Source organism: Lolium rigidum, chromosome 1 (genome assembly GCF_022539505.1).
Source record: "Lolium rigidum isolate FL_2022 chromosome 1, APGP_CSIRO_Lrig_0.1, whole genome shotgun sequence".
NCBI classification, from domain to species: domain Eukaryota; kingdom Viridiplantae; phylum Streptophyta; class Magnoliopsida; order Poales; family Poaceae; genus Lolium; species Lolium rigidum.
Window position 1 is genome coordinate 148,929,075 of NC_061508.1, and position 11,295 is coordinate 148,940,369.

The 11,295-nt window shown below is 48.8% G+C and overlaps 1 protein-coding gene across 1 annotated transcript; it reads left to right on the forward strand.

Annotated features, from left to right (window-relative positions):
* The first annotated feature begins 3,612 nt into the window (after window positions 1–3,612).
* Window positions 3,613–8,319, forward strand: LOC124652425 (AP2-like ethylene-responsive transcription factor At1g16060). Its single transcript, XM_047191439.1, has 7 exons — window positions 3,613–3,758; window positions 3,823–3,917; window positions 4,000–4,088; window positions 4,579–4,652; window positions 4,775–4,825; window positions 5,078–5,154; window positions 7,531–8,319. The coding sequence occupies exons 1-7, from the start codon at window positions 3,613–3,615 to the stop codon at window positions 8,136–8,138; spliced, it is 1,140 nt and encodes a 379-aa protein (XP_047047395.1). The 3' UTR covers window positions 8,139–8,319.
* Window positions 8,320–11,295: the final 2,976 nt, after the last annotated feature.

Here is an 11,295-nt window from a genome sequence, read left to right on the forward strand (position 1 = left end):
GTTCCCAACGGACGTGTCAGCTACACGCATCATGAAGTCACACAACTTAGTATTTTCAGGAGTGGCCATTTTAGCAGTAGTAAATAAAGCAAACTAGATAAAGTAAATGCAAGTAACTAATTTTTTTGTGTTTTTGATATAGAGTGCAAGACAGTAAATAAAGTAAAGCTAGCAACTAATTTTTTTGTGTTTTGATATAATGCAGAAAACAAGGTAGTAAATAAAATAAAGCAAGACAAAAACAAAGTAAAGAGATTGGATTGTGGAGACTGCCCTTGCAGCGTGTCTTGATCTCCCCGGCAACGGCGCCAGAAAATATGCTGGCGTGTAGTTGACGTGGGAGTTAGAAATCTTTGTGGTGTAGCTTTTCTTCAGTTCCCCGGCAACGGCGCCAGAAAATATGCTTGATACGCGTACATCATGCGTCCGTTGGGAACCCCAAGAGGAAGGTGTGATGCGTACGGCGGCAAGTTTTCCCTCAGAAAGAAACCAAGGTTTATCGAACCAGGAGGAGCCAAGAAGCACGTTGAAGGTTGATGGCGGCGGGATGTAGTGCGGAGCAACACCAGAGATTCCGGCGCCAACGTGGAACCTGCACAACACAACCAAAGTACTTTGCCCCAACGAAACAGCGAGGTTGTCAATCTCACCGGCTTGCTGTAACAAAGGATTAGATGTATAGTGTGGATGATGATTGTTTGCAAAGAACAGTAAAGAACAAGTATTTCAGCAGATTTGTATTTCAGTATAAAAGAATGGACCGGGGTCCACAGTTCACTAGAGGTGTCTCTCCCATAAGATAGCATGTTGGGTGAACAAATTACGATCGGGCAATTGACAAATAGAGAGGGCATAACAATGCACATACATGACATGATGAATATTGTGAGATTTAATTGGGCATTACGACAAAGTACATAGACCGCTATCCAGCATGCATCTATGCCTAAAAAGTCCACCTTCAGGTTATCATCCGAACCCCTTCCAGTATTAAGTTGCAAAACAACAGACAATTGCATTAAGTATGGTGCGTAATGTAATCAATTACTACATCCTCGAAAATAGCATCAATGTTTTATCCCTAGTGGCAACAACACATCCACAACCTTAGAACTTTCTGTCACTGTCCCAGATTTAATGGAGGCATGAACCCACTATCGAGCATAAATACTCCCTCTTGGAGTTAAGAGCAAAAACTTGGCCGAGCCTCTACTAATAACGGAGAGCATGCAAGATCATAAACAACACATAGGTAATAGATTGATAATCAACATAACATAGTATTCTCTATCCATCGGATCCCGACAAACACAACATATAGAATTACGGATAGATGATCTTGATCATGTTAGGCAGCTCACAAGATCCGACAATGAAGCACATGAGGAGAAGACAACCATCTAGCTACTGCTATGGACCCATAGTCCGAGGGTGAACTACTCACTCATCACTCCGGAGGCGACCATGGTGGTGAAGAGTCCTCCGGGAGATGAATCCCCTCTCCGGCAAGGTGCCGGAGGTGATCTCCAGAATCCCCCGAGATGGGATTGGCGGCGGCGGCGTCTCAGTAAGGTTTTCCGTATCGTGTCTCTCGGTCCTGGGGGTTTCGCGACGAAGGCTTTAAGTAGGCGGAAGGGCAACGCGGGGGGCCACACGAGGGCCCCACACACCAGGCTGGCGCGGCCAAGGCCAGGCCGCGCCGCCCTATGGTGTCGGTGCCTCGTGGCCCCACTTCCTTTCCCCCTCGGACTTCTGGAAGCTTCGTGGAAAAATAGGCCCTTGGGCGTTGATTTCGTCCAATTCCGAGAATATTTCTTTACTAGGATTTCTGAAACCAAAAACAGCAGAAAACATCAACTGGCTCTTCGGCATCTTGTTAATAGGTTAGTGCCGGAAAATGCATAAATACAACATATAATGTGTATAAAACATGTAGATATCATCAATAATGTGGCATGGAACATAAGAAATTATCGATACGTCGGAGACGTATCACTTACACATAACGCAATTTCAAGGTTCATATCCAGAATTCAGAACCGAGAAGATCTATATGACACACACAAAAATAAAGTGCAAGTTCTTTTAAGGGCTTCTCCTTTATGGGAGCAATATGACTGGTGACATACCAGCCATTTGTGGATGACTTCATGATTCGAGATGCCAGTTGTGGTTGAGCGCTCCTAAGATGGAGGTTCACCTGTGCGCTTGAGTCCTTTAAACGTTAGAGTTTGTGCTATGAATCACTTGGAAGGAAAGAAACTAACGAATAATCACCAGATCGAGGCAAACCCATGTTGAGGCGGCCATGTTGGCTTGGGAAAACACTTGCGGTGTGGCTGGGCGTTTAGCGCCCACACCCGAGAGATCCCACTGTTGCATGATTAGTAGTTTATTGTTGCATGTGTTTCTGTGGGGTTTGTCAAGCTCCTAGACATGCCCCCTCTTTCTATATGTTTGATTTTCTCCTCTTCTAATGAAAGATAATGTTTCTGTTGGTTGCTCTAAAATCTCAAAATAAATTTGTAACTATGCAACTTGTCGATAGATAAAATGGTTTTGCTAATTCTGAATTGATTGAGCATTAGCTTAATTCCCGTCCAATTTCCATACCGTTGAATTGCATTGATATTATTGCTTGCTATGAGTTGCAACTGTGTAAAAATATCCTAGACCACTGAATTTGCTTCATGATTCGTGATAGCTATAAGTTGCAACATGGATTGCAACTGAAAATATATTTATTTATACCATGGGATTGCTTGGTGATTTGTGGTAGCTATGAGTTGTAATATGAATTGTACTGAGATTTAATGATGTCATCTGATTGAAAACTAAGCGAGAATTAGTCATAAAAATCAACACTATACCATTTGCGGCCTACACGCTCCGAAATCTTTTAAGGCAGGCCCGCATGTGAATTTGGTGACGTTTTCTCTCTTTCTGCCGGTATTTGTGCGCTCTGTGTCTATCTCTAGGACATCACTGAATTTTATGACTTCTACAGTCCACGCGTTGAGCCAACATACGTTTTATATATTCTCGTCGCCAACGGAGTGCTCATGAACAGACTATTTTTCTTCTTAAAAAAAAAGCTTCAGCACAGATTCAACCACACGGACGGGGCCATGCCCATATGTATATGGCGCCACACTTGCTAGCAGCGGAATTTTCGGGGCTCGGCGTCGGCCCCGAGCAGGGCCGGCGGGCAGAGTTAGATCCACCGAGAGAAACAAAAGGACAGGAAACCACGGGAGAGCTCATTGAGCCCAGCCGTCCTCCCTCAAAGTCACCCTCTTCTCTTCCCAGCCCCATTTGGCACGCCCGCCGCGCATTAACCTCGACCTCCCGGATCCAACTAATTTTGCCGCCGGCGCTCTGTCCCTCTCTAGAACCCATAGCGCGTCCTTTCGCCTTAAATCTTCGCCTCCTTCCATCCATCTTTGGCCAGCTAGCTATAGTGGTCGTTCTCTGACTTCCCTCACTCCCTAGTCAGTAGTCACTACACGACCCCGACGCACACGCTCTCTCTGTGTCTTCCTTCTTCTTCTTCTTCTTCTTCTTCTTCTTCTTCTTCTTCTTCTTCTTCTTCTTCTTCTTCGCTCCCCTGCAATGGCCAAGCAACGAAAGAACAGCGCTTCTATCGCCGGAGAAGCCGGTGCAACCGCCACCGCCAGGCTGAAGCCGAAGCGGACGCGGAAGAGCGTGCCGCGGGAGTGCCCCTCCCAGCGCACCTCCGTCTACCGCGGCGTCACGCGGTACGTCCCGTAATTTGCTATCGTTATCTCTTCGCCGAAAGAAGAAGCTGACCCGTGCTTGCAGGCACCGGTGGACGGGGCGGTTCGAGGCGCACCTGTGGGACAAGAACACCTGGAGCGAGCCGCAGAGGAAGAAGAAGGGGAGGCAAGTTTACCTCGGTGAGCTCTCTCCCTCTACCTCGCTCACTATCTCAAGCATCAGCCATTTGGTAGTGGTTGACAACGTTGTGCGGTGTCGCAGGGGCGTACGGCGGCGAGGAAGCGGCGGCGCGAGCCTACGACCTGGCGGCATTGAAGTACTGGGGGCGCGACACCATCCTCAACTTCCCGGTACCCATCCATTCCAGAGTACTCCTTAAGTCATTATCACATTCATTGATGCGGCGCCGTCCCTAGAACTAGCGGAATGTTGGCCATGCCTAGGACTTCTTCAACACACGTACACCGCTGTAGTTAGTGCTAGCCAAGAATGCGCAGCTTCTCCATCTTGCTACAGATTACGTTGGTGGGCCCAGATTAAATCGCCACGACTTACAAGTCTTTTTATGTTTTTTCCCTTTTTTTTGAGAAAACAGCTTGTTAAAGTTGTGTAAGGTATTTTGTAAATAAAAGTTGTGTTAGACATGCAAGTGTTTTAATACTAGGATTTTTGAAATACAAACACGTCTCAACTCATTCACTCATAATTCTTCACAAAATTTAACCTGTATTTTTACATTCCCCAATTTTTTTGCATGGGCAGAAAATATTGTACTCTCAAAGACTTATTTCTTAGCTTCCTTGATTCATGGTTCCCTTTGCTCGATGAAACCTTTCGCAGCTGTCTAACTATGAACAAGAGTGGAAAGAAATGGAGGAGCAGTCCAGGGAAGAGTACATCGGATCACTCCGGAGGTACTCAAATAGCTCCAGATTGTGACAAGTGGTTCTGTCTGATCAGATGGGCTGGCATATGTCACGCCCAAAAGTTTTATCCCGAGATCTCACACACTCTCTTTTATACCTTTCTCACGCAGGAAAAGCACTGGCTTCTCAAGAGGGGTGTCCAAGTACAGAGGCGTTGCAAGGTAGTGAGTGCTGATCTGATCTAGACTCGCAGGCTCTAGATTTGTACTGAACATTTGCAGATTCTTGCAAGAAAATCTCTGAAACCAGCACTCCATTTCTACAAACTCTAGCGACTTTTATCTGATTAAACAAACTTTACAAAGTTCACAGTCAAAGCTAACATAAGTTCAAGAAGATCAGCCATCATTTTGCATCCTTACCTATTTACCCTCCTGTATATGCCACTCAAATTCAGATCTGATTTTCTTCAGGCATCATCACAACGGCAAATGGGAAGCTAGGATTGGGCGCGTGTTCGGCAATAAGTATCTCTACCTAGGTACATTTGGTAAGTTACTAAGACACTACTTCTATGGACGAAAGGAATATGATAGGAATTATCGAGTAAACTGATGTGTTGACAAGGAATATATTCTCTTTACCCAAGTCATCGCGTGGTACCAAAAGGTAGTTGTTCGTGTCGTCATTAGATTGGTGACATTTCCCTTCTGAGCGATGAAGAAAGTAAAGAACCAGTGATGCTCTTTGCACTCACTCTATTTTTATGTAGAACCACTTCACACTCATTTTTACAAGGCTTTAAAATGGTATGAACTGGAATCATAATGCTGTAAAGCAAGAATGATAAGATCTTATTGTGTGTAAGAATATCACTGAGTTGTAAAGCAAGCATTTCCTATCTAGGTCATTTTAAAACCATACCAAAATTTTGAATCTTGTCTTATGAACATGCTTATTTTTGGAATAAGGAGAAAAGACAAATATCTCTGGGAAATACTTAGTAGGAGCAGTGAGGCTCTGCCCACTCAGGTAGCCAGGTTTTTGAATTGAGTAAGGCCAAATCCAGAATCTTTTGCGGATAAGATGTATCACAAGAAAAGGAAGACATGCCAAGTGTGTCCCCAAGTTCTATACTGGTAGGCCCGGATCCTCTGGTTGCCACAGAAATATTTCGTACGCCCATGCTAAATGCCAAATCAGAATTTTTTGGACGAGTGACGCATCTGCACTTTTGCATCATCATCTTAAGAACTTGATCAACTACATTTAGGTATCCATAAATCGGCATGGCAGCCATATAAATTCCCAACCAACAGGTGTTAATTCACGCTGGCTGACAAAATTAAACTGGTGCCGTGGTACAACACTACTTTCAAACTGATTTGATGCCTCAACAAGAAGATTGCTTCTCTGATACTGTCATATCCGGCATTCATGTGCTTGTTTTATTGGGTGCTTGGGACGCTGGGATATGCGTTCTAAGAGCAACTCTAACAGAGCCCGTAAATCCCGTCGGAACCGAACTTTTCCGGCGGATTTACGGGTTCGGGCCAAAACGCGCGCCGATCAGTGACCGAAAACATGGGTCGGCCCGAATACGGAGTTCAGGGCCCGAACATTTCCCCGCACGGCCCCTATTAAAAGGGTTCGCGGAGGGGAGTTCGGTTCGCAAACCCTACTCCCCTCCGCCGCTCGTCTCCCGCCGCCGCCGCCCGGTCCCCGCTCCGACGAGCGATTCCGGCCGCTCCGAGGCCGCGCCGCCGCTTCGGCCAGCTCCCCTCCGTCCGGAATGACGCGTGCTAGACGCGTGGGTAGGGGAGGTGGCCGATCCGGCGCCGGAAGGTGCACTCGGCGTCCGCCGGGTGCACGGGCGTCGCCGGAGCTCGGCAGGCGTAGGCGCTCCGTCGGCGCATGGAGGAGGGCCGGCCGGAAGTGGCCGGAGATGATGGCGTACCTCGCTGCGCGCGCGGAGGAGGCGGCGGAAGGAAAAGCCGAGGCGCCCCCCGCTGCCGCGGCGTGCATCCCTCCTCTGCCGGCGCTGCCCTCGCACGGCGACGACGACGACGACGCCGCCGGGACGCCTCAAGCGTGCGGGAGCACCTCCGAGGCGGCGGTCGTCGAAGTGGCGGCGGTCGTCCTCGCCTAGGAAGACCGGCGAGCAAAAACCCTCCGCCGGCTTCGTTTAGCTCCCCGTGACAGTATAGTCACTACGGGGACTTAAATTCTAGTTGAATTTAGGTGCCTAGATCGTAATGTACGTGCAATATGCATGTATTTTGCCTAGTATTGTACAAATTATGAACGAATTTAGCTTCATTCGATGAAATCGAGTGCGATCGCAAATTTTGGTTTCCCGTGACGTTTGATTTCATCGAGTTTGGTTCACCTTTTTGGTTTCTGTTCTGCGCCATCGCTAAATCCACAACCAAATTATTTTTCGGGAGACTGAACTCGCTTTTTTCAGTTCCAATAAATAGGGGCTCTGTTAGAGTTGCTCTAACTGTACTGGCGTCGGTCGTCTCCCCGGGACGAGCCAGCAGCACCACATTCCCAAGGTCCCTCCTTGTGCACGGTAGGGTAGTGGAGCTCGGCCGGGGATCCTCAACCACGAGCTCGATCAGCACAGCTATCCTCGCAGGCAACGACCAAAAGTAAGCGACAAGCGAGATGGGCTTGCCACGCCATACGTCTGATCCTCCTACCGGAAACGTTCCGGCCAATCCCTCTCGATGCCTCCCCGTTGGGAACCTCACTGTTGTTATTTGCCCGGAAACTAGGATCTACCTTGCCGTCTTGGCAAATAACGGAAATTTGGAGTTATGTTCGATTTCATAGAGGTTGTTGTGAAAAAAATGATTTTTCTTTTCTTTTGTATAACACTGACAAATGACGATCTTATTTTTTACACGTGTGGCCCTGGCAGCAACGCAAGAGGAGGCAGCCATGGCGTACGACATCGCCGCCATCGAGCACCGCGGCCTCAACGCCGTCACCAACTTCGACGTCAGCAGCTACATCAAGTGGCACCACCTCTGCCGCGCCGGCGACGCCGAAGGTCTCCACGGTCCAGGCCAACTCCCCGTCGACAGGGTCCCACACCCCACCGTCGATCTCGACGAAGCCATGACCGCCGCCGCCCTCCACAAGCACGAAGACGGCCAATTGCTACCAACCCATGTGAGCCCGCCGTCTCATGCGGCACTCGGCCTGCTGCTGCAGTCGCCCGGGTTCAAGGAGATGATCGAGCGAAGCGTTGCCTCCGAGGGCAGCACCCGCTCGCCGTCTTCGTCTTCCTGTTCTCCTTCACCTCCATCGCCGCCGGCGCTGACCCAGCAGCAACAGCAGGAACCTGAATATAGCGGTGGTGCTTCATCGGCGCGATGCAGCTTCCCGGACGACGTGCAGACCTACTTCGGGTGCGAGGACCACGACCACGACGGTGGCGTGGGCTACGCGGACGTTGACACCTTCTTGTTCGGGGACCTGGGCGCGTACGCCGCTCCCATGTTCCAGTTCGAGCTGGACGTTTGATTTGAATTATTCAATGTGTTACGTTTGTAGATGTTGAAAAGGAAATGGCTCAAGTAGGATCAAGTTAGTGGGTGATATTGGGACAGGGATACAAGTTCACAGCAATAGTGGAGTCAGGATAAATTATCAAACTTGGTATTGTTAGCATTAATACATCATTGATGGGACATTTTTAACATAATCTGATCAAGCATTGGAGCACCTCCGAGGTGGCGGCTTTGGAGGGCAACAGCCCTAGCACACTAGCACAAGACCTCCCTCCCATGGCTCTCCTAGATGCTGGCAGTGGTGGTGGCGCCCGGTTGCCAAATGCGGCGGGCTAGGAGGTGCGTCAGGCGGATCCTCTATGTGCGGGGGTGAAGCTCTAGTGGGTGCGCGGTCGTGGCTCTCTCGGCAACTGGCCAGGCAGGACGATTTTGGTCGCGCGCGCTGCGGCTGTTGCACGTACATCGTCAAGCCGGGGGGAGGGGGTGATGCCTAGTTGTGCTGCGACGATGGACACCTCGTTGCTCATATGTTGCCTGTTGTTTCCTACTGCAGTGGAGGTTCTGAACCTCCTTCGTGTTGTTGGGCAGCGGATGACGGCATGGGGGCGTGTTCGTCCACATCATAGAAATAAAGGTGGTGGTCTTAGGGTTTCTCTCGCGTCAAGATGAAGATCTACTGGATGCTTGTCCTCCTTGATCTAGTTGGAGTGTCGAGTTCCGCAAGGCTCCATCAGCGACTCCCTTGGGTGACTCATGCCTGGAGATTATTGGGTTGGATGGGATTCGGTCATGATTTCTCATCTTTTTTTCGATCGTTTGGTTTAAGGAGGGAGCGACGCGAAGTTCTGCTATCTGTTGCCATCATGGGACATGCCTTTTTAGTTCAATGGTGAAGTTCAGAGGCGGAGAATGACATGGAAGACGAGTTTTGAGAAGTAGTGTTGGTGGTTCGAGGTTTTGCGTCGATGGTTGAAAGTTCAGAGATGGTAAACCTAGAGGGGGGTGAATAGGTTTCTACAAATTTTAATTCTTTCTTTGCAATGTTAGGCTTTGCGAAATATCAAGGTGAGCTTAATGCAAACTAGGTGAGGCACCCTATATGATGACACAAGTAACTCGAGCACGAAGGCTCTCACAGGCAGATATATCACAAGTAAGATTTTGGTTAGAAATAACCGATAGCACGCGGAGACAAAGGTTTATTCTCGTGTTCCCTTCCTTTGCAAGAAGGTACGTCACGTTTGGAGAGGTGAGGGTGTACTCCCGCGAAGGATTCCCCAACGCCACGAAGGCTCACCTTCTTCTCCCGAGCCTATCCCACGAAGGAATAGCTCTTCTCACTTGTGGTAGACTTCCAGGCAGCCTTCGAACATTCAATCTTGTGAGGAGCAAATCCACAGCCCGGATGCTTCCGGACTTCTTTTGCCCACCTAGGGTTTCCAAGGAACCCTAGAGAGCGGGTATCTCGATGAATACAAGGGGGAACAAAATTTGGCTCGGTGGAACTATAGGTCAAGGCCTCCACTATCTTTTCCCTGGAGGGATTCGAGTTTGAGTGGAGGAGGAGGGAGATCTGAGGCTTTTGGTGTTTCTATCAATGGAGTATGAGAGAGAGAGAGAGAGAGAGCTCAAGAACAGTTTGTAATGTAGTGCCTAAGTGTTCTGAGCTAGGTGAAGGGGTGTTTATATGGTCCTTCGAAATCCAGCCGTTCTAACTTGTCTAGCTCAGCAAATGGTCGAGGAAGCCGGTCAGCCGGGCCTGGGGCCGGCCATCCAGCGTAGGGGCCGGTCCAACCGGGCCATAGGCCGGACCATCCGGCCGGAGCCAGAACGTACGCCGGGACGAGACCGGGGCGGATTGGGGGCTTACAGTACATGCCCCCGGATGTCACCGGAGCAGGAGCCGGCACGCGCCGGGGAGGCCGGTCCACATGCCAGCATGGCCGGGCGTGACCATCCGGTCCAAACCGGACCATTCGTCGGGCCAGCACCGGGCGGAGGTGGAGGCTTTACTGGATAGCGCCCGGATGGCACCGGTCCAAGGGTCGGTCGGCGCCGGGCCAGCCGGTGCCACGGCTGGTCCAATCGGACCATAGACCGGCCAGAGGCAGAACAACCTTTCTTCATTTTTGTCGAAGTGGGGGTCTCCCTTTACCTTCTTGTTCCATTGATACATCATTATGCCTATTTGGCTAATATCTAGGAATAATCTTATAGACATGTATTAGTCTGATTACTCTAGCAACGGTATCATTGTTACCAAAATAATGGATAAGGGTAAAATACCCTTACAATCTCCCCCCTTTTGGTATACGATGACAAATCGAGCTAGAGTCACATATAAATATTATGATAAGCTCAAACCTTGATTCCATATAAGATATTAAGACAGCTCCCCCATAATGTGTGCACTTGGAGAGTTTGCGTTTGAATGCAATGTGCACCATTTGTATGAGAAACTCCCCCAATATCTTTAGGAAACAAGCATGGTATGGACAGGTATATATCAAGATACAAGCATAAAGCATAATCATCCTAACATAGAGATTAAGCATACAATAACTTATCCATACACGAATTATTCAAAGTAGCAAATAGTTCCGGAAATGAAAGCAAACAACTACCACAAGCCAAGTAAGAAGCAAATAAAGTACCACGCTTGTGCAACAACCGAGGAACCACGTGATCCTAGACTCTACTCTCTTCCCCCCCTTTGGCATCGGAACACCAAAAAGGCGAAAAAAAGAGTAGGGATGCTAGCGTTCCCATCAATAGAACTCTGTCCCAGTGGGTGGGGAGTCCTCATCACCATCCTCATCATCCTCTTCATCATACTCTTCATCATCTTCATCATCATCTCCATATCCAGCAGCATCGGGAGCAGGAGCAGATCTAGTCCTAGGAGGAGGAGCACCACCATGAGCAAACAGGGAGAGATCAAAGTTCTAGAGCATTTCATCGTCAATGGGAGGCATCTCCCAAGTTGGTGCAACCACATGCTCTATCTCAGGTCCAGCTGGAGGAACAAGATGGTTTCTTGCTGACAAGGTATTAACTTGTCAATGCCTATGGATTGTAGGCTAGGGTTTAGTTGGAAGTAGAGGGCAAGTAGATCTCGAAGGTTTCAGCCGAAAAGTACTCGACGATTATGAAAGCTAGGGTTTGTAAAC

Excerpts from the sequence above, each read along its gene's own strand:
- LOC124652425 (XM_047191439.1), top strand. The coding sequence starts at position 3,613 with ATGGCCAAGCAACGAAAGAACAGCGCTTCTATCGCCGGAGAAGCCGGT. Across the intron at positions 4,826-5,077 it reads AAGTACAGAGGCGTTGCAAG|GCATCATCACAACGGCAAAT; the intron begins GTAGTGAGTGCT and ends GATTTTCTTCAG. Across the intron at positions 5,155-7,530 it reads TCTCTACCTAGGTACATTTG|CAACGCAAGAGGAGGCAGCC; the intron begins GTAAGTTACTAA and ends TGGCCCTGGCAG.